At 37.0% G+C, this 24,187-nt stretch overlaps 1 protein-coding gene across 2 annotated transcripts; it reads right to left on the bottom strand.

Moving 5' to 3' along the window:
• Positions 1 to 6,909: 6,909 nt before the first annotated feature.
• On the bottom strand, positions 6,910 to 23,715 carry STX2 (syntaxin 2). Of its 2 annotated transcripts, XM_086623317.1 has the most exons (11): positions 23,662 to 23,715; positions 17,251 to 17,322; positions 16,653 to 16,752; positions 15,074 to 15,148; positions 14,153 to 14,226; positions 13,839 to 13,947; positions 12,064 to 12,137; positions 11,822 to 11,959; positions 10,289 to 10,399; positions 8,820 to 8,947; positions 7,340 to 7,378 (listed from the first exon to the last, which is right to left on the bottom strand). In XM_086623317.1, exons 1-10 carry the CDS (start codon positions 23,689 to 23,691, stop codon positions 8,864 to 8,866), a joined length of 867 nt encoding a protein of 288 aa, XP_086479443.1. In that variant the 5' UTR covers positions 23,692 to 23,715; the 3' UTR covers positions 7,340 to 7,378; positions 8,820 to 8,863. The 2 variants fall into 2 exon arrangements, with proteins under 2 accessions (XP_086479444.1, XP_086479443.1); XM_086623318.1 differs by lacking the exon at positions 8,820 to 8,947 and having other exon boundaries at positions 6,910 to 7,378.
• Positions 23,716 to 24,187: the final 472 nt, after the last annotated feature.

Below are 24,187 nucleotides of genomic sequence, written 5' to 3'. Positions count from 1 at the left end.
ACTTACAAGTCATGGGATTTTAAAAGGCCTTTGCCAGAAGACTATTAAAGAAACTAAGTAGCAAGAGGAAAACGGTGAGGCTGCAGAGCAAGTGAGCAATCATCCAATCCTTCGGATAGAAAGACAAATCAGCATCATTTGAAACTGAGAAAAGAGAATTAATTTTCACAAAGGTGATTACTGAAATTTTGAAAAAGATCAGCAGCAACCACCAAGCCTAGAGAGAACTGAGACACATTTTGCAGAGATGCATGCTTCCCCCCCCCCCCCATTTTTTTTTATTAAATCAACTCGTGCTGGTGTTAGAAGAAGCAAGTTTTAGGGCATTTAAGTTCTTCTTCAAAGAGGTAACCTGGAGATACTGAAGTTATTTAAGTTAATGGACATTACATAGATGTTATTTGAGGCTAGAAAGCTAATATTAGGTAAATATGCATGACTAAACTGATGATGTGCCCTGATACAATGCTGTGGTGTATAAAGATTGAAGTAACAAGCATTAAATAGATTGTATTACTGCAAAATTCAGAAGGCTATCCTAAAGGTATTGCTAGGCATAAATCAATCACCACCAAAAAGACTAGAAAAATTGCATCCCAGAAATCAGTTTCCAAACCCTAGAGTAATTGGTAATTTTGTTTTAGGAAAAAAAAAAAAAAGTGAATAGAATAAGGAAAAAGGATTTTACTTCTTTCTCCAGACTTTCAATCACTGTCAGAAGCCGAGTACTGCTAGTAAGACTACAGGAAAAAAAAAAAAGCAACCACACAACAAAAAAATAACCAAGAAAACCCCAAATAATCCACACCACCTCAAATCCAGTTAAGTATTCTGCACTACCCACTCTTTCTGCGATATCAGCATTTACAGGCAGTTTCCACACGGTGGCGAATTCCGGATTGAGCAGTAACCGTGAAAGAGCCCATCACCGTGGGAGGCTGGTACACACGGACATGCTTTCCTGCAATTCCCAGGTGCCTCCCTTTCCCACTTTATTACACTATCGACCACCTAATGAGAGACTATAGTACTCCTGTAGTGAATGCATAAAACATCAATGTTATGATGTTATCTTAATAGCCTTTGTTAAACCATATTCGAACGATTACGGTTTAAAGCTGAACATACAACGCGCTTTCAGTTAGAACAAGATGATTTGACTCCAAACTCCCCACTGGCTTCCTTGTTTGTGAAGTAAAACTACTTCAAACGAACCTGTCTGCCTGCAGATGCATCTTCACGTGGTACCTTCAGCTGTCAGTACTTCACAGCTGAAAACATCATATGCCAGGACAACCAACCCCTTTTTCCCCCCAATCCCAAAACGTGAATGCCTCAGAGTCTGAGAGCTTGAGCTTCGCTTAGATTTAAAGCAACAAAAAACTAAATTTCTAAGCAAGTCAGACTACCACTGCAATAAAGATTCACGTATTAACAAACCCGCACTGAATTCAAATGGCTTTGAGTTTTTACTCACCTGTGTGTAAATTGGTCTTTTCTTTTAAACATCAGCAACTCAAGTGTTTCCCTGCCAATAGCAGGCATTAGCCCTTTACAAAATGGGCTAAGCAGAATTAACCTCATCCAGTATGCATGGATTTAAACCTTGAAAATGTTTCCTTGCATCCCACACCTATGTAGGTGATTTAATTAGCTCATTTGTTGAAGATCTGATCTAGGTAGATTCATAGATTTCTAGGTTGGAAAAGACCTTAAGAGATCATTGAGTCCAACCGTCCCTAATCCCCATTAAACCACATCCCTAAGTAGATCATCCACCCTATTCTTAAACACATCCAGGGATGGGGACTCAACCACCTCCCTGGGCAGCCTATAATGTAGTTCACATTAGTAAACTTAATTAAAATAAACTCTCATTAATGCTGACTAATACTACTTTCATTAGTTTATATCTGTTTCTTGTTGATCTTTCCCATGCATTTTTCAATGACTAAACTTTTCATTCAGAATGAATTAAAAAACTCTTTGTGCAAAGGTTTGGGGGTCTTTTTGCATGTGGTTGGATGGTCTTTGGGTTGGTGGGGCTTTTTTTTTTTTAATAAAATTACTATGGTAGTAAAGTCATGTCTTGCTTCAATAGATGTCAAAGGTCCTACAATATTTGCTGTAAACGTAGAAGATACAGGGGTTTCTCTTCAGGTCTAAACTCTTCTCCCTCGAAACTTCCAGTTCTTACCAACACAACTTTGCAAGATCTGTCATCTGACCATTCCACCCACGGCTGCAGCAGGGATGTTTCAGTGAGGTGCCTGTGCTGCTGCCTGTGACACTTCAGCAGAAGATGCAGTTAGAAAAATAAGATGCACAGGAGGCACCAACTCAAGCAGGCTGGCTGTAGTACCCAACAGTTTCAAAAGTACCATTCTACAAACCACTGCCCTACTTGTCCTAAGTTTACCCTTTAACCTAAAGCTCTCAGCAGTCAGAGCAATGAGACAAGAAGCCTCTTTCTGTCAAGGTACCTGTTGGGAAGGAGGTTGTTTTTTCTTTTTTACAAGCCTTGCAAAGGGTAGTACAGCTTAACTGCTCACACTAAATACAGTCCAGGCATCAGGTCTTTTCCCTAAACTCAGGTCCAGATTGCTAGCTGTGCTCAAATCAGAAATTCCAAGGAAGAGCCTGGAAGAATAAAATTAGAATTAATTGTGTTTTCTGAGAGCATTTCTATGCAGCTGAAGTTTACAGCACTAAATACACGAGGTTGTAAGGGAGCTCTAAATGAAATGGTTTTGTCTACTCTATCGCCAGCATTCAAAGGATTTGCTTTCCACTTTTCCAATATAACGCCGAGGAATAAATTAAAAACAAAATAGGGTTTAGTCATACTTTTAAAAGATAGCACCTTCCATGACCAGGAGCCTGCTGTTCTGGAACACTGACAGAACACAAGTCAACTTGCCAGCAGTTGATATTCTAGCCAACACACAGCATCTACATCGTGGCCAAATTCTTGGAGGTGCACGTGAAGAGCACTACTGGAAAACCCCAGTGAAAAGCTCTGCAGAGAGAAATGCTGATTAAACCAATCGCATAAAATTGTTCAGACGATGAACTATGAAGCGAAATAGCATTTTTCCAGACCACTGAATGAACAGGACCAATAGTAAAGTTGTTTTTTTCACTTTTGAATGCCTTGTTGATGCAGAATTACAATTACTAAGGGAACAGACTCCCACATCCCTACGTTCCCACAGGATAGGGCATCTCTTACTCCCAAGCTACTTCAGGTGCTGGTGTGCATTATATTGTATGCCTTCTCATCTACGAGCCTGCACATCTTGTTCATAAATTAATTTACTTACCTAATGTTAAAAACATTCATGAAGATTATATAATAGCAGACTCAAAGAAGTAAAAAGCCTTGTAACTACATGAAGTTAACAGTTCTGTGCAATACTACCGAATAACTTCGTTGAACACATGTGAAGCTGCCTCTCCGTTTTCTGTACGATTACATAAAAGGACTATAAAGTGAGCTGTTACATATGGAGCACCTCCGCTGAGTCTGTATTCATGCCCATGTACTCTCTAAACCGAGTTGCACTCTGTGTTACTTTAACGTTGTCCAGCTCAATTTACTTCCAATTGACAGTAACTGGCGCGGGCTGACCCAAGTCTCATGTTCTCTCTAAAGTATGGATATGGGAAATACAATTTTGTATGGAAAATAACCCTCGTTTTCTTCCCAACCCACAAAGTCCGCTATATATTGTTAGCTATTTGTGTCATAACTTTGCCATTTTCCAAGTACTATTTACTCTTGAGCATCAAAATCCTCTTCCCCCTCTTTGCAGCAAAACGGATTCAAATGCAGCCAACAAAAGCAATCACTCTTTACAACACAAACACAATCATTTTGGAATTACTTACCATTTCTATATATTTCCCTTTTAAAAACCTTTATTCCAGAAGTAATTTTGTTCTTCAGAACCCAGTTACAAGTGCTAATAAAATGCTCTTTTTATTCCAAACTGCTCCTTTGTAAGTGCTTTACTACCAGCAGGAGGACTTTGCACGTTTGACAGAGCAGCTAAAAGGGGCTGCAAAGGGCACCACACAAACTGGGAGCCAATTACTGTACATGACAGGAGAGGCTGCCCCACCGGCTGCAGGACGAGGAGGAACGTCACGGTTATTTTCAGAAGTTGCATACAAGCAGCGTGAAGGCATCAGATCAAATTTAACATTAGGCAACATAAGTCTTTAAACCCCCATTCACCCCCTTCCTGCCCAAAAAAAACCCAACCCCACACCCAAACTATTCTCTCAAAACTACATTAAGCAGAACTGTCTGAAAGGAGGTGGGGTTTTTAAAATGATATATTTTTTTATATAGAAAACCATCCATCCTCATAGGCAGCAGATCCTTCATTTCCCTTTGTCTTCTAAATTTTATTTATCAGGCTTGTATTGATCAAACCTCACATAGTGCTACGTTAAACAAACCCTGCACTGCCTAAAAAAATGTCTGCATTCCACACTACAGAGGAAAAAAGAAGCAGAACAAAGACAGATGAATTTTTGGAAGAGATTTAGTTCATTCTGTTGAATTAATTGACGTTCGGATTTGGTGCTCTTCCCAGCGGCGGCACGGCACCACTGTGAGAAGCAGCAGAGACACCCGCACGTATAAACTGAGCATTTTGGCTGTACAGATCTTGGTCAGAACAGCCACTTAACATTTTCCCTGTGCGAAGATTTTACTTTCTTGGTTTGCCTTTATGGACAAGTTTGCCTTATTAACTGCTAAATTCAACATTCCCAGTCCTATCCAATTTTACCAATACCACAAAGAAATCTCGAACTAAGCACAACCGCTCAATTATCTTACGGTTAGTCATCAGTTGGCCAACTCCCAGCTTCCAGCTGCTTTGGGATGAGCTCTGCAGGCACATCCTCACCAGCGTCAAGACTGTTACAGAAGTTATGATGACAATTTATTCCTGTACAAAGACAGCACTGACTCAAACGAAAGCAATGAAACCGTGGGCATTTTTTCCTCAAAATTTCTCCAAAAAAGCCCCCAGAGAGACGAGCACAACCAATCTTCCCCCTTGCACAGTACCATACTGACACTTGTATTGCACTGTCTTAATAATTATCTCTACATCTATTTTGATCATTTTACCTTTGTCGGTAAAAAGTTTTCGGAAATACACTACCTCTACGACCTACATAGTGGTTGTTTGACAGACATCGTTGCAAAAACATACCAGCCTTATTCAAACACTTACTGGAAATATTCACAAAGGTCACGATAACATCATGAATATAAAAATAGGCACAAGATACTTGCTTAGATAAATTTATTAGTGCACAGGTTAGAGATTTACTTCCCTCCAATATTAACAGAACAAAGAGGTTCATGTGAAAAACAAGTTTTGTTTTGTTTTAAAACAAATTCATTGAGGCAGCTATATAACAAGTAAAAGGTGTGGAGTGGCCTGTTCAAATTTCTGGTCATGATGGGCAAATTATTGCATTATAAATAAAAAAATTCAACATGACAGAATTTTAGGGGTCATTTTAGGTAACCAGCTGTTAAACAGAACTGATTTTTTTTTTTACCCCAATCTAATTTGTGTATCTGTATAAATAATATTTACTGATAAAAATCTAGAAAACTATAGAATAAAAATATATTTTACCTAGAACAAGTATTAAGGCAACCACTCTTTCCTTACTTTGCATGTAAACTTCCTCACAAACATTGGTGAGTGTTCTGGACTTAGAGGTAAAGAGATTTGTTCATTAGTGAAGCCGAAAATTTTCAAGCGACTTCTTTATGGCTAAGACTTGCAAAAAACCTATTTTTTTTCTTTTTTTTTAAAAAAACCCCATGTTTGATATCTGAATAGCTCCAGCACATTCACAGTATATTTGGACAGCAAAGCAGGAATATTCATACATACAATATAAATTGTAAACTTTGCTGAATTTCATTACGTCAACAGACTGAATTATAGTTTACTGAGTAACTTTGATCTCAGTCACGTTCAGATGTAAGTTTAAGGATTCTAACCTTTTAGGACCGAATTATTGCAGTTAACATTATACTTGAACTTTGGAAAACATTGACAAATGTAGTTTTAGACTGTTTAAAAAGGCACACATTATACTTTCCTCTAATTCTCTTACAGTGTAAATATATCTACATATCTACATGGATATTCTTAAACAATGAGGAGTTAAAAATTCAAGTTACAAATATATTACACACAAAATACAAAAATAACTGTAACATTAAATGCAGTTATTTGGTTACATTTGAAGTCTTTCAAGTCTTGCAAGCTAGCATTACAATAGGTATGTATATACTAAAACACTTCATATATGTTATATAACACATCAATTTCATAACAAATCAGTGTCTTAGTTTGTAATATGCTTCAGACTTTTTCTGAGGGAGCCCATCCCTATGTGCTATATTCACACATCAACATTAGCAAGCTTCTGAAAAGGAAATCTTGACTTGGCTTTACAGAGAAAAAGTGTGATTTTTGTCATGTTCATATCCATCAGTTTCCCTTGCACAAGTATTATCTGTAAAATTATCTGTTCGAGTTCAAATTCAGTGTGCTTCATTACTACATTCTTTTGCTAGAAATGTTCCAACTAACTTTTTATTATAAAGGTAAGGAAATACTTAAAGCAATTAACCTTAGTCGCATTGAAAGAAAAAAAATTTTAAAAACTTTTTTTTTTCCTCCTCAAGTGTAATGCAATAGGCAGACAGTTAAATAAGTAGTCTTCTCAGGATAAAATATTTTAGTACTTGCTGGAGAAGAAGTTTTTAAGTATAAAGCTTAGATAGGTTAGAGTGACTGAATAATACGCTTGAAGACAAGCCTACATCTCAAAAATATTCATAAGAGTGCTAACAAAAGCAGCACTGGTATAGTACTAAAATTCGTAGTTAGAATTATATTAGCAATGGGGAAAAAAAAAAGCCAAACAGTCAAAACTCATATCTCTCAACTCCCTATTAAACTGTTTGTTAACACTGAGATACGAAAAAAATCCTTTTGTTCAGAATAATTAAGAGCAAGTTTCAGTCTTACAAATGTGTAGTTTATGATGAAAACCCATACATATCCTAATACACAGTGATCTTCATTTATGAGTAAACATTAAGAGTGACTTTTGTTTTAATTTTTAACCAGTAGTTGTAGGTCATCATCATGGAACAGCGTAAGGCATCATTTATTAAAAAAGGTTTGGTTTTACTGAAGATATATTTTGGAGTTTCTGCAGGTTCATAACTCTTGGAATGTGCTTGCTATGATAGTGTTGTTGCTAGGATAATTCCAAGTATCAGAAGCAATATAGTTACACATATAATTATGAACATCAATTTCTGCAAAAAAGAGAGAAACATTGAGATTTAAATACCTTGTCAGACATAGAACTACTTAAACTCATGCACAGCCATAAAAAAATTATTAATACTGATACCTAATCTGAAAGTTTGGATTTTTTTTTCCTAAAGAATACTTACTGCTATTATTTCCTGTTGTTAGTCTTTCTTTCCTAACAGACTTGTAACCAGAGTTACAAGATAGAGCTATCTTAACATTTCTGTATTTTGCTTCATAAAATAATTTTTATTACTCATACCTAACTTCTGTAAATATCATTATGCATAGAAACAGATGCAATAGTGAACATTTCCTTATCAAGGTCGAGTCTAAATACAGTAACATTCCTTACTGTCACCCTCCTTGGATAAATATTTGTAGCTTGAGCAGGCCTTGCTCAAGCCTTTATAATTGCACACTTAGTGGAATTCAAATAAAACGTCAGTAGAAACATCAGGTAGATAATAGCTCAGAGGAGCAGCAAGGAAAAGGAAAGAAAAAAACAAAAACAAAAACAGGAAGAGATGGGTTCTGTGTAAATGCATCAAAGCCTGACAGTAGGTCAGGTATTTCTGACTATAAGCAATGATATGATAAATCTTGTTATCGGCCCTTAAACCAAAGCTGAGAAGAAACTACTATCAAAACTAAAAACTTTGATATTAAGAGTGTTAGTACAGAAAACTGAATTCCTCATTAGCTGTATGGAATTACATTCTGCTCCTAGTACTTCATATATAGCTTGAAGATACATGTAAAAAGTTGAGTTTCTATTGGACCCAGAAGCATTAACTGCTATTTCCTACTTAGCCTGGCTAGGTGTTATCTTGACAAGAAATGGTAGGTTAGTACAGCAAAAATCTGAAGATTGAAAGAATTCTCAAATTTTTGTCTTAAATTCCAGTTGGAATCTCTGTAGACTTCCTTTTACAAATACATTGTTATTTCCCACTGTTTCATTTGATCTAGTATTAAACAGTTTCAAAGTAAAAATATGTTAGGGTGTTCTGCATGGCAAAACAGCGAGCTTCGTGGTTGCAGACAGCTACTTTTATCAAAGCTCTACTTAAAATCATAGGAAACCCATTGGATAAAGTTTCAAGTGTATTTTGTGTCTTAGTGCAGATTGTTTGTTGATGTGAACTTCCAGTACTAACAAAAAAATCAAAGGAATGCAAGAGAGTAACTGGATTTGTGCTCTTCCTTCTGTGTTTAGGAGTCTCATGTAGCGACTGCATTCCGTAAGTTTAGCAGCTTACCACTAGATGTCAGTTTGCAACATTCACATGCACAGCACTTTTGGAGCAAGCAGAGAGAGAGAAGATCCCACCCATCTCAAGCCTACCCCTCCAATGCTAACCTAGCACATAGTAAGGGTTAGCAGAACAGTACAAGTTACCAGAGCAAAACAGGAGCAAAATTAGTTGATTAGTTACTTACTGCCACACTGGCAGGAAGCCATGCATGCTCAGGTTATCCAAGCATCATCGAATACCAACAGACAAACCAATAATTAGACCAATTATGGCAATCAACACCAATGACACAATGATAATTATCCACATTTTCTGTCAAAAAAGAAGGTATTATTTTAATATTAAGCACATTAAGACTTGCATTTATTTTCAGTTTTTAAAATACTCAGTTTTTAGATCCACACTCATTTTTATTAAAGCCTGAAATATTCTCAAATTGAGATAAATTTATCTGTATACTCTTGCATGGATAAGAATAAACATTTTTAAACAGTGTTTACAGGTAAACTAGTGTGATTAATACCTATATAGTTATCAAAATGACAAAAACACCATTTACAAATACATTAAATGGGCTCTTGTGACACTCCTTAAATTTTTTTTTTAAATGTTAACAGGTGTGTTATCTATGTAGATATCTATCTATCTATATAAAGATGTATTATTCCCTCAAAACCCATTCGATATAAAAAGCCTCACAAAATTGCACAGCATCACAAAAGGGGAAATTATAATGTCAGAGGAACACTTCGTTCCCTCTGCAATCAACAGCTACAAAATATAAATTACTTAGCAGTTTGATTTCAAATACATTCTGCCCATCAGAAAGCCAAATAAAGATACTGAAACACAAAATCAGTTTCCATGCCAATGGAAAACGCCTGAACATTACATTGAACTCAATTCCTCCACAAAATTGAGCGTCGTGGTTTAACATCATGCCCTTTCCAGAGGAAGATCCCCTTAATCTAGTACTTTTCGTAAAAGTACAAAAGTAGTTATCTGTAAAAAGAATAATCACAGAAGGAATTCTAAAAAAGTAAGCCTGATTCAGCAAAACCAGTAATTTTATTTTTCCAGTTAACATGGTGACTTTATAGCTATAAATCTAAGTAAGTTTACCAGTGACCAAAAACCTTTAAGCTTATTTAGAATTGGAATAATTTAAGGTATCAGGGTAGTTTACAAGAACCACCTGTGTAGTACACTAATTCTTCTTTTGGGGGTTTTACACTCTGTAACGACAGCTTTTTAAGTGGAAAACTGTGAACACAGCCTTAGCTGTGCATGAATTTCTTAGCCATTTCTGTAGTACAAGAAATTTCTGTCCTCTACTGGTAATACCAATTTTTAATATTAACTATAACAAATTAATTCACATTGTAAAAGTTCTGATTTCTTCCGGATTATGGGGTTTTTTATTTGTTTACTTGTAAAACCCTTTGGTAAATCTTTCTCTCTGTCATATACTAATTTATAACAGTGTTTTCTAATCAAATTTTAAACATATAACTACAAAAAAGTAAAATGCATATATTAATTCTACCTTGAATGACTGAATACAACAACAAAAACATCAAATAAAAGTGAAGGTTGCTTCATGCTGTGCTAAGTTAATATACTGACTAGCATAATTACAGAAAGACAGCATACCCTTCGTGCTTTACTTTGATATTTAACTGCCTTTTTTGTCTCTTCTTTTGCATGTTCCACGTAATCTGATGCATTCATCACGTTCTTTTCTATGTTGTTGATCATTTCACCCTTAAAATGGAATTTTGAAGAAAAAAATTTATTATTGGAATCCATGAATCCTTGTTTAATGAACCTAAGAGAAGAAAGGCTATAGAACATCAGCGTTTATTTTAAACAAGTGAATAAGGTATGTATTAGTAGCTGACATTTTTTCTGCTTTGATGTGTAAAGGAAAAAGGAAATGAGAAGCAAGGGCTCACAGCTCTAACCAAACAAGGAGCATTCATGGGCAGGGCAGGCATATTTCTCCCTTTCGCAGGAACAACTACTGAACACCTGAAAACATACCTTTGAACTTGAGGTATGTTTTAACAGCCAAAACTAAAACTGACATACAACAGAGATCTGAAATCCCTGATGTGCCTGGAAGTGGGATGGGATATTGACTATTTTGACACATGGTTCAACAGCCATCTAAGAAAGCACACACATATAATAGCAACTTCAAAAGTTCCTCAGAATTGAGGGTCAAAAATGTCAATACGTAACAAATTCAAATTAATTATGATGAATGAAATTTGGTAATGAAATGAAGGATTGGTGAAAAAAAATCACAGTAAGTCTATTACCTGTGTTTCTGTCCGTCAGAAGAAATAATCAGCAGCAATAAACAGCAAAGCATTAAAGAATGATGCACAAGTAACTTTTGTTCATTTCTAATTCAAAAGAATACTGCTACCAATTTACCTTGGTTATATATTTAATATCAGAGCAACACAGGACTTCTAGAACAAAACCCAATTGAAAAAAGCCCATAATAGTCCTTTTCAGGAAAGTTTATCTCCTGAAAATTATTATTTTCACTTTCCCGCGTAAGTCAAAGAGTTTTAAGAAGAGAAGTTAAAAATATTTTTGCTAGATAATTGGTATGTAGAGACTACAAATAGAATAAATTTACATAAATGTCAAGACAAAGCTTATGAACATAAGAGGCTACTTGAAGGGCTTGTCAACCCCTTTACATTCATGTTGGTTATAGCAGTAATAATGCTCTTGTATTCTATGCAAACATCTTTGCCAATGCACATTTTATTCTACCACAGTAGTCCTTTACCATGTCTGCAAGAATCCTAAATTTCCAAGATATTAGCCAACACTCTAGAGGAGAGTTATTCTTAAACACGCACAAAATGTTAATCATATTGCAATATAAGCATGTTGAAAAAAGATATTAAGTGCATCAACTGAAAAGAAAGTTTATGCTTAATTATTCATAGCATATACTGCAAGTACATTGAGATTGTACGTTTGTCTAAACCAAAACAAAAAACTTTTAGTGATTAACTTTCATCTATTCTAATTACAGTAAAAAACCCACTGTAAGTCTGTATTATCTGAATATACGCAACTGTTTTTCCATATTTCAAAGAGGAAGACTGAGGGGAAAAAACAATCCCACTTACATGAATGTGTTTGAATTGGTTCATTTACCTGAGTCTCAACAAACATTGCCATGTCCATAAACATTTCATGTAGTTCCCGTATGCTAGATTCCAGTTTCATGATATCCTTGTGACGTGACTCAATTTCATTCAGAGCTTGCCTAGTTATTTGAGAGTCTGATATAATCTTCAGGAGAACAAAAAAGATATGGACATAAATATGTGCTGACACACTCAAATAGCAGAAGCAGCAGAATAGGAGAGATGCATAACTGGAGCAGGAATACATACATCAGAAGTGAAAATTGAAGGATTACCACTTTCTAACATTTCTTCCAGTTCCTCATCAGTGGTGGTCTTTCCAGCTAGGATAAAAACAACAGTACTTGACATAACCATAACTTTACCATACCAGAAGGATGAAAACTCCAAGAAAATTCTCATATGGAGCATTTTTCAGGATAAAACAATGTAGCGTCTAGCTGTTACCAAGTGCCATTTTGCATATGAAAACCCAGAAAATATCAAGTAACAGCCAGAAAACAAATGCAGATTCAAAGCTAAGATTAAGAACTCCTGGCTGCTGGGGTCTTGTTTGTTTGGTTTTTTTTTTTGGTCAAATCGAAAAGTTTGATCAGAAACATAACAAGGTTCATATACACATTGTAAAAGTGGAGTGTTCTTCAGAAGGAAGAACTTGATATACAGAGTTTTTATATATAATGTTATCAATATTTACCTGTTCAATACCATCACATTGGCACCTAATTTACTCGCTCCCCACTACTGTGTGAGCAATAAAATCTTTACATAAATTTGATTTTACCAACACAGGATAACATTCACATTCCACACAGAGAAGATGATTACCCAGTGTACCTTCACTTCTACTTTTCACAATACACCTAACAATTGATGTAGTTACTACTGCGTGTTTAAGCACAGTGAATCCTATTGATCACACTGGTACGACAATTGCAAGCGTTACGAGTTACACACCACATTCAAGTGATTTGTATTGTGTAGTTTTAAAAATTACCTATCAAGCCTCTGTTCTTTCCATGTAAAATAAGTTGAGTATCTGTAATAATTTATACAATTCTGTCCAGTCAGATGGAAGTTACTTTGAATATTACTTCCTGATGTTAATACTCAAGAACGCTGCAAAACTTGCTTTAAAATTCAGTGCTGAGGAAAAGCTGCAGGCTTTAACTGGGTCGTAACAAGATTAACTTAAAAGAACCATATCCTAAGGTATTAGGGTCCCTCTCCTCAAACGTATAGGTTAAAAAGAACTTAAATTGCCTGATAAACCTTACTGAAATGCTGAATTAAACCATTAGCACGAGAGGCTCATGACAAATTTGAGAAGCACATGAAACGTGAAGTCCTCTTATAATTTGCCAGCTTTTCTGTTTGCATCTCCTATTTCAACAATATATGTATTTGCTTTTACAGGAGATATTCAAAAAGGTTAATTTTAGGTACAAGATGTCATGGATATTTTTAGACACCTTCTGAGTTAGATGCTGTATTTCAGAGTAGAGTAAGGTAACTTTTCAAATACTCCTTGTAATAATTAGTGATGAAATAAGTCAAATGAGAGTCACTCAACAAATTATTAAATATAATGGCAGCACTGATTTTAAGTCAGGTGAATTTAACAAATGTTCTATTGACAAAACCAGCATAGTACAAAAAGAGATGTTGTCCTGTTCAGCATGTTAATTTTGGAATGGCTTTTAATAATACTTGCTATCTTCAGAACGCAGCTCCTCTTAACATTCTGGGTAAAGTTGCAACATTGGAAATAGATGAAACAAAGGAAAAAGATATTTTCTTCAAGAATTTTCAACATAATTGAAATGATTTAAGAGTTTTCTCTTTTTTCTCTGCAGCTGTTCTGAAGAGTAGTATGAAAGAGTTTACGCCATACGATAAAATTGTTTCTTTTCCCTCACGTGCTTCAGAAAGATGTCTAAGATGTGTAACGTTTTGTACCATCTTTATATAGTAAGAAACAACACAATTCATCTTTTTAATAAAAGTGTATTCAGGTCACTTACTTATCTCTAATTGTCTCTGTATCCGACCTTTGCTGCGTTCTCGAAAAAGAGTTTGGGTCTCGTTGTATTCCGTCATGACCTCCACAAACTTGTGAGCTAATACAGAGTGCTGTTTTTTGAGGATTTAAAAATGTGGAACAAAAATGTTTATTTTTTTTTGAGACAGCAAATACTACTGCACAACAACTGAAAGAGGTATTTACATTCCAACAAAACAGAACATGAAGTTCTGAAACTATTTCAGAAAAGTGAAACTCAATTCTCTGATTTACTAGAATCCTTCTGTTTTCTTTAAACTTATTATGTGATCATACCTGTGTTTTTCTTATCCTGAGATCCACTGATGTCCGATTAGCATTTTCGCCCTGATCAAAACTTTGTTCAATAGCTAAGAACAACATAAGAATATTATGAGTACATGTTTGGTATAATTATTTAATACTGTAGCTCAGTTACTTTGCAAATACTACTAATTATTTCTTTTTTCATGTACGAGCTCCCGACAGACATGTTTAACATTTCAGGAGGAAGATGGAGGTGGCAGCGATATGGATATATAAGATTAAAATAATTTTGATAATTGGTACAGATTTTAAAATACAGTAACTTCTTCAGGGCTCTTTAATAGAGTCACACTACCGTCTATTAGTCTGGAAAAATTCCAAAAGGTAAGCCAAAATGGGCTGCTCTGAAAGTTTAAACAATGAACACCATACCCTAGTGTGCATGGAAGGACAGAAGCCTATAGTAATTGTAACACAGCAATACTAAAACACTCAGTTCAAAAACCTATTCTAAACAACTAAGACATAGTCATAGGGGAAAGGCACAGCAAAAGCAGCTCAACTTAAAATGCAATAGATGCTCTAGAGCAATTCCCTAAGTAGATGTTTATGCCATGGAGACTGTCTTTTTGCAGTTAAAGTTAATCTTCTTCCAAAATATCATGACCCAAAACCAGCATTTCAGTTGCAGAGTACATTTTTACACAGAGGAATTAATGATCAGTAATTTGTAGAGGACGATACTGTTACTGACATGGGCTATACATTAACTGGTGGGGAGGTGGTTCTCTTTTTTTTTTTTTTTTTTAAAGAGCTGTACAATAGAACTTATGTGTACATAATACAGCTTTTAAAGTCTGGAAGTTCAGCTGCAAGGCATTAAGTTTGTAACACTGCTACCACCCTGAATCATTACAAGTGACAGTAGTTTTATTTCTCCTCACAACTTACCCTTTAACCTGGCTCGGACTTTATTAGCAATCCTCTTTATTTCCTCATTTAATTCTTCAAGTTCTTCCTTTGTTCCTTTAGAAAAAAAAAAGAATTTATTTGTTTAGAACTATTAATGTCTGATAATATTAAGACAGCAACCATCTACAAATTTACTTTGCGATCTCATAATTGTATTCAGTACAACCACACAGAGAAATTTATTATACTCTTAAGTACTTTAAATATGATTTTCGTAACAGCATATTATCAAGATTCCTACTTCTTATAACAGGCCCTTACACTTTGGAAATGTTATTACCAAATCACCAACTAGACCAGGTGGTAAAATATTCCATGCTTTTTCTCAATGTAACACTTTCAGGGTAATATTCACTTGCTGGTCAAAATGAAAGTTCACTGAAGTCTGTCAAGTGGAAAATACAGATTTATCTTACTTTTTTTTTTAAGTTCTGTTTATCACAGACTCATTGCTTCTACTCTTATTAACAGAACTTTATCATGTATTATTTATATTTTTTGAAGAATACTATACAGAAAATTCATTAAAAACTTAGCTAGATCTCTTATTTGCTTTGCTGCAGACAGTAGATACACAAGAGCATACATTACTTACAAGTAGTGTCATGTTCCTACATAGTTCAGACGCATTAATGAGCACAATTTTTAGCACAAACACAAGCTGATAAACGAGCTGAGACCACAGATTTTAAACATTCAGATGAACCCTTATTAAACCTGGAATTCATTGATTGCAAACACAATTGTTAAGATAAAAAGCAGTCTGCAAAATCATTTGTAAGAATACAAACATATTTCCATCCATAATCAAAGAAAATTAGGAGAAAATAAAAACTAACATCCAAAGTTCAGTCTTCATCAAGATGATAAATGTTAAGCTAGTGTTGCAACATTCCACAAGAATATCTCAGCATCTTCCCTTCCCTTCGCTTTAAACCCTGCCCACAAACCCAGGCACGCCTTGAATTAAGTGCTGAAAACAGAGAAGGTTCCACATTTCGGAGTAAGTCCCCTAAACTTTCGAGTTGTCTGTTCAGAAAGCACATCTTCACTTGCAGCTTTGAAGTTATAGCCTCTAAAAATAGGGCTCCAGCATGGAACTCTTACTACCACTGAAGCAGCTGTCTGTAGTGTTAGACAGGATCTTGCCCTTGCTGAAGAACCAAGAGAATATGACGGCTCTACCATGTGAGCTTCAGTTGACAACTTCAACATTTTCACAAATTAAAAGAAATGCAAGTAGCCTCTAAGTTCCTGAAGACACAGTGAATTTCAAGATACCATATTAAACTCAGTTCTGGCCTAGTAAAGGTTTGGATGATGCAACAAATATTCTGAAAATGCATCTATTCAAATGATACTTAAAAAAGGTAAAAATAAGCAAATGAAAATATTAATTCAGCATTAAATATGGAAATATTTAAATAAGTAAATTGTATTACATTTTATATTCTGAACACTTGAAGTTTTATTCCTATAGATAGCTAAAATAAACAAAAAAAAAATAATCAGAATATCTAGCCACACATATCTGAAATCTGAAAAAAGTGATACTCACTTCCTTCAGGATTTGGTGCTGACAGGATAATGCTGTGCTGCTTCTTCACTTCTTCCACATTTTGTGCTATTTTTGCTATATTATTTCTAAGTTCCTCAACCTAGAGGAAGAGAAATACGGCAATGAGAGCATTAGAATAATTCAGGGTAAAGATTAAAAAAAGAAAATCTTCGGTAATAAAAATCATGAAGTATTTCATTGTAACATTTGTGAGTATCTGACAGAAATCCCAGCAGAAATGTTGACATTTTAACAGCTTGCTTTTTTTTTTTTGTGTTAAGAAAAAAATTGTATTCTTAATAGCAAATATATTCTGTACGGCCAAAAACTTAAGTGCTACTATTCTTAACAAAAAATACTTAAAATTCCATAAGCAAATTCCTTGTCAACAGGAAGTTAAAAGCACATCTATGCAATGAGGACAGAAAATACCCTGAAATAAACAAGCAAAAGTGTTACCGACATTTGATTTGACATACCATTACAAAACATACTAGGGGATATGTGTAGATGAATTGTTAAACTTAATTGCAGAAATTAAAAGGCACAGGAAGAAAACTGTTAAGTCTTTAATGCACAGTAAAAACTGTAACTTTACCTGTTGGAAAAACTCATCCATAAAATGGTCTTTTTCAACAATAACTGTCTCTCCATCTTCATTTCCTTTATACTGTAAAAGACAACAAAAGCAATCTATGAAATAAAACTCAGGATACTGTTCTAAAACGATGACAACTTCTTCTGCAGGCTACTGCACACATGTTTTTGTGAACGGTCTACAAAGTGAAAAATTTAAGTTTTCCTCTTCTGAGGACTGTAATCTAAAAATAAATAAGCAGAGGGTCAAAACCCATCACTTGGCTACCAAAAAGTTGTGAATGCTAAGGCACATACTCCTCTGTAAACAACTTCAGGACAGAACCAGTCTATAAGTGATGGCACAGTTTTCATTACCTGTCATAAAAATTATTAAAACACAATTTAGCATATAAATGCTCGCTCAGAGCATAAAAAATACTTCTACAGCGAGTCCCACATGAAATGAAAATAACATTCGGATTATCGAGACAGTAAATCAAACTCTCTCGAGGAAATACTGAGGCACGCTGATGACTGACTTGTGAAGTAACAAGCTAAACATCTAACAGAAGGTAGAACAAAGCGCTATCACCATCAGCCTGCTACTTCTGCCCTTGGGGTTTCCGGGGCTGCCATGCCACACCGATTCAGACGTAATCACGCTGCACCAAACTACAGATGTGTTACATAATTGATAAACCCGTAGAACAGCAGCCAAGGAGGCGGAAGCTCAAGTCGACAGCCTCACAGATTTCCAGGGCACACAGCCCAATATGTTCCCTGAGTCACACTTCCCCAACCCCTGAGCCAGCCCAGCAGAACATATGGATCTTGGCAGTAACTGAAAATTAAATTCAATCGAAGGAAAAGAGAATTAGCATGCATTATGTAAAGGCAAAGTGTTGCAGCTTCTATGTTCTCTAGTTCCCTCTGTAGAGCACTGACTGTTTGAATCGAAAATTACAACAAAATACTCTTCTACCAGAAAGTCAATGGGTTATGTTAGGAAAAAACCTTATAAGATAGGTAACATTAAGGGATTTTCATGTTGAAAACTCTTTTTCTTATAAGTCTCTCTGCCTTTGACCTTCTGACCCCCACTTTCTGCACCTAAACCCTGATCCCATTACCCAATAAGCCCTTTGTTTCTGGTTTTATCAAATTAGGTGAGATGTGTATCATTTGCATGATAATTCTGCAATTTAATCCAATGTCAAACACTGCTATTATCTAATAAAGACGATTATACTCGATGATGACCTACGAATCAAAATCTACTAAGAGTGCCCCAAATCTTCAAAGAAAGTTATTACTTATACTTTGTGATAGTTCCTTTCCTGAAAATTCAGTGAGTGCATAAAGCCCTATGACAATGGTTTTTTAAGAAATCATCCAGGTTTTACGCTCAGGTGAACCATAATGTCCCAATTGAAATAAAGGAATTTAGATGTTATTGTTCTCCTGGACCACCCTCCAACCACTCATAACACTGTGTGTCATTAAACACTTTTTGTAGTCACTCATTTTGGGAAGATGACTGCTAGAACTCAATATTAAAGAACCTGCCCCTAGGGACTGCAATCAATTAACAGTCTTGCTTAATACAAGTAAGCAAGGAAGTCTGTGCACAAACAAAGTCACCTAACTTCTACCCACACCAGAGATCACAGTGCTACAAAAGTACCAGTTATAAGTTAATATTTAAGAATGAGTTACACATTAAAGACATTTAATTATCTATCTGCTTACACTTCCTGAGTACAGAATAATATTTCTAATTGCTTACAATCACATTCTGTATTTAGTTAATTGAACTAAAATTAATGAAAATAGTTATCAGCTAAGAGATTCAGCATGTCAGCTTTTAGTTTGATCAGAAGATCTTAGTAAAACATTGAACACCTTAGTGAATCTTAAACAAATGAAGGATACAAAAATCCTTCTCAGAAGTTGTTTGTTGATGCTAGGCTGGAAGGAAGCAATTGGGAATACCCACCCTGCAGTCAGTTCCATGTTCATTTCACTTTCACATTTGGTTGCAAGACACCAATGACAGATCACTTTGCTGCCTACAAATTGTTGAATTATGGACAGCCTACCTTGAACATCAGCACTTGAAAGCCACCTGACGACTTGTCAACCTCTATTCTCTACATTCTTAAACCACCAGTTACCTAAAACACAGCTTATTTGCTCTCTTCAACTTAAGCAATGCACCTTCTTTTGACAAGCACACAATTCAGCCAAGAACTCACTTTTGTCCTCAAGTTTAGCAGAAACATACTGTTTCTCCTAGACCTTACCTCCTCAGTATAAGCAGTATCACAAAAAAACTGATAAAAAGTTCCACGTCAATGCCAAGAGCAATCTAATGAAGACTGTTTGCAGCTCATAGCTTGACCTTGGCACTGAAAATCTGGGCCATACAACTACATAAATATTCATAGACTTATAAAATGTATCGAGTTCCCTCAAAAGTTGGTTTATATGACAGAATCCAGCTACTCAGACAATATCATTTCTCAGCTCCAAGTAGGAGCTATCCTGACGGTTTATGAAACTTCCGACATCTCTTATACCTTACAGAATTGCAGAAACCAGGCTAGCTTGAGATGTCTTACCAAATTAATTACTGAACCCTGAAATTGAGATCAGTTTTTGACCTAAAAACATGACTATTACTTGCCCTTGAAATTCCAGTCAAAGCTTGTTATTCTCAGTCCAGACCATGTGTATTCCTCCAGCAGGCTGCAGGCATCATAACTGACCACCATCATCCCAATGACCAGACCCAGAGAGTGGGTTCCAGAGTGTTAGAGTTTCTCCTTACAGCATCAGTGTTTCAATAAATTCTTTTATATCAGAGTAGGCAAGGAAGGCTTACAGAGGGACAAGGAGATCTGTCAGGCGGCTTAGGCAGGTCAATCATTAACATAAATTTAGTAGAATTATTATACAACCAGAAAAACATCATATGGTAACTGTCTGCAAGAAATTACTTTAGGCTGTTATGACACGGAAAACATACAGCTCATCTTCAGAAAATTTCATGTTTGAACAAAGACTAACCTAAGAGACTAACTCAGGGGAAAAAAAGAACTCAGTAATGTTTTCCTCCTTCGGAAAAGGATCCTTTTGCATTTTTTTTCCATACAACTCAATTCTACCAATTTAAATTTTTGTAACTCTGTGGTTCTTCACTCATTCCTGAACAGTTTTTGGGGCACTAAGTGAATACCTAAGAAATATTTTACAAAAAAAATCAATGCAGTTCTGTCCAAGGTACAGATCCTTGTTCAAGAAAAAAAAAGCTGCAATCAAATATAAACACATTTTTCAAAAGTTATGCCTAAGATATCCTCAGTAATACTCAGGAGTAAAGAAATATAAAAAGCATGTATATAAAATGATTCACCAATCCAGCCAGAAAAATTGATTTCAATAGATAGCTCTGCCCCATTTCAGTGTATAACAAGATGGTAATTTTGGAGCCATGTGAACAATGCACCCCAAACTTCAGATCTAACACATCACACTTAAGCAGATAAAATTTACATCCTACCTCTTTCTTAAATGATTTAACAATAACAAAAAAAAGTTTGAATGAGTTTTATTAACAGACCTTTAAAAGGACATCTGTTTTTAATATCTGACACTGGCTGATGTGCTGAACCGAGTGTCTGAACACAGATCTCGCAGCTTTTTAAAGTCATTTTAAGATGGACACGTATCCGTCAACAGCAAACCACTGAAGGCTGGGAGAATATTTTACACAATCATTGCTACGTACTTGCCTCGATTTTTTTACTTCCCTAAATATCTACTATCAACCACTGCTGAAGACAGCATCTTGGATCAGAGAGAACCTTTTATTCTTCTTGTAATCTTACACTCATTTGGGCTCAAAACAACTAAAACAAGTCTGTGATTTGATCAATTTTCCAATTAATTGTATTAAAGGACAATTCAAACCGCTGAAAGAATTTAATTGTGGCGTGCTTGGAATAATTTAGAAACAACATTAAAATAATCCCCCAGAATCGGACAGATGTAATTATGGTTGCTATCTTCTGAAAAAGCAAGTACTTTACAAGACTCTTTCTAGCTAGAAAATAAGAGGAAGCAACATTATCTGAAGGCTATATAATCTGCATGTCTTCAGCCATTTCTCCAGCAACTATTACAGCACTGTTTAACTGCCTTAATACAGTGTATTAACAAAGGTATCAAAAAGTCACGATAATGGACTACAAACCTTGATATGTAACATTTCTGCCTCTTCTTTATAAAGGGAAATATAGGAAAACGTTACAACTTTTAATGAAAAAATAGTTTGCCTGCTGTCAAATAAAATCCAGGGACACACAAATGAGGACATGTAAACTTAAATTCGTATTTATGCTAAATGGAATATTGTATTTAGTTAAAAGAGGTCAGTGTAGACTGGCTCAAGTACTAGGATCTCAAACTCCTTGTGTATCACATTGTGGTTTTGGGGGAAATGGTGTGGATGGAACTTGCATGTAAGGTAGAACCAAAGTAACACACAATGACATGCTTACATTAAGTGAAAGAGGCAAAGCACAGCTATTCCTGAGATTCTGCAGGCCCAGGCCTGTTTAAAAACCACAACGTTTTACTCTACCCTTCACTTAATGATTTAGCCAAATAAAATACAAAGGAACTACACTAATCAAACTGAAACAGCTTGGAGAACAGGTAAATAAATGTTAATACTTGATTTCTTCGGATTATTTATTCCTTTTCAAAGCAGTCTTCTCTAGGTGCGATCAAGGATCACTGTTCAAAGCATTTATAGTAGTTAGGGAAAAACACTTCATAAAAACAGGATCCTTTTTGATATTTCAGAAAAAGATGTAAGATGGAAGTTGCTACTTCCATGAGCTCCCTGTGGAAATCAAGTTTTACAAAAGCCATCCCCCTCAAGTATGCAACTTTTCAAAACTTCATGTCAACTAGACTGGATCTTCAATAACTTCTGCCTTCATTTGATGTTTAAATATTTTCTTCTAGTTAGAAGACAAGTTCAGTTTTAAGCCTCTAAGCTATTTCTTAATTCTACAGGCAGTGAAAATCATGTTGATAAACATATGAAGCACTTCAGGAATACTGACCATTGTGTTTAAAGTAGTATCTTGCTGCAGTTATGTTTTCAGGCATCAAATACTAAAGCTGGCTTAAAAATCCTTATGTACAGTTGCTTTAAAAACTTTTAACAGTATCTAAGGGAGGAGTTTGGGTTTGTTTTGGTTTGGGCTTTTTTAATTAAAAAAAACCAAAACAACAGATCACTGCTGCCTCCCCTCAGTCAGAATGAAGTCTATGCGTTTAAGCAAATTCAGATCATCATTTGCTGCTTCCTTTTTCCAGGAAGCATGTACCCATCACTGTAATTTGGCATGTATTCCTACAGCCTGGACATGTTTAGAAATAAGGAAAGGGAAGAAACGTATCTGAAAGAGATTACATATTTCTTTTGCCTGACTCCAAAACATCTTTTCCATAAACATACCGTAGTTTAGTCATGCAAAAACTTTTCAGATGCCAATTAATCCTTTTGGAGAGGAAGACGAACAGACTGGTAATTCCACCACTTAGAGACGGAACTTCCAAGGTGTAATTTGTGATCCAGGAGATATGCACTTAAAATTAATACAAATGAGCTCCAAACCTGCATACAGTTCAGCACAGACCAACTTCTACATATACACGGAGTCCTAAAACTACCACAGGAACTCCTGTGTGCTCTCCATTTCCATTTCTTTTCAGGAAAAAAAAAAAAGTCAAACATCCTTTCATTTTAACTAAGCCATATCCTGTTGAAGACAGACATGGTACCTCCCTCCAGCTCTCCCTTCTTTTTTAGGATACCGTTTCAAAGCACAAGTAAGGGAAAGGAATGGAGTGCATAAACATAACCAGCTACCATTTTGTAAACACGTGGAAAATAAAACCTACAGACAATTTTATCGACGCATTACTGGTTTAACAGTTCCCAAGCAGACAGATCTACCCCGCTACACCACGGGCAGCTCGAAAACAAAATTCTTACCCAGTTTATCCGTCACTCAGCACGTCACCGTTCGCAAAGCGCCAGAGGTCAGGAGGAAGCAGGGGAAGGTGAGCTATAAAAATCGGAGACGCTCGAACTTCGCTGCCGGATCGCCGGGCCCGGACGCGCCTCGCCGGCTCCCGGGAGGAAGCCGCCCCCTTCCCCGAGACGGGAGCTGGAGAGCAGCGTGCGGCAGCCGCGGAACTCGCCGCCCCCAGGGACAAGCGAGGCGTTGGCTCCGCGGAGCCCGCAGTGAAACACGGGCCTTCCCGCCGCTGCCCGTTACCTCCGGCGGCGATAGCGGCCCGCACTCCGCCGCCGCTGCCCCCTCCGTCCCGCCGCGCTCCGCGCCCTCACCTCTGCCAGGTCGGCGAGCCGGTCCTTCATCCCCGCAGCGGCTCCCCGGCGCTTCCCCGGCTGCTCCGCGCTCGCTCCCGAGGGCCGCCCGCGCCCGGCCCGCTGTCGCCGGGGGCGCCTCCCCTGCGAGCGCTCCCGCCCTCCCGCCTCGCTCGGCCGCGCACTGCGGTCGCGCCGCCGCCCCGCTCTCCTTCCGCCGGGCAAGGGGCAGCGGCCCCGCCCACACCCCCCGCCCAGTGTCACGGCAACGGGCCGCGCCGCGCATGCGGCCACAGGGGCGGGGACGAGTGCGCGTTCCCGCGCCACGGCGCGGAGCGGGCGGGCGCGGCAACCATCCCTTGGGGGAACCCGCCTCTCGCTGCTGGCGTCACGGCGAGGCCGGCTGCGCCCCGCTCCTGAGGTAATTCCTCAGCTGCCTGTGAGCTTCCCGCTTACCTACGGCGGTGGAGACGCCGTGAACGAGCGGGCAGCCGCGCTAAGGTTTGCCAAGCAGCGTGAGAGGGCGGTGAGGAAGGTGTGGCTGAGC

Source organism: Tauraco erythrolophus, chromosome 19 (genome assembly GCF_009769465.1).
Source record: "Tauraco erythrolophus isolate bTauEry1 chromosome 19, bTauEry1.pri, whole genome shotgun sequence".
Lineage (NCBI taxonomy): Eukaryota > Metazoa > Chordata > Aves > Musophagiformes > Musophagidae > Tauraco > Tauraco erythrolophus.
The sequence above is the reverse complement of the archived record's forward strand: the minus strand, read 5'-3'. Positions and strand labels throughout refer to the sequence as shown.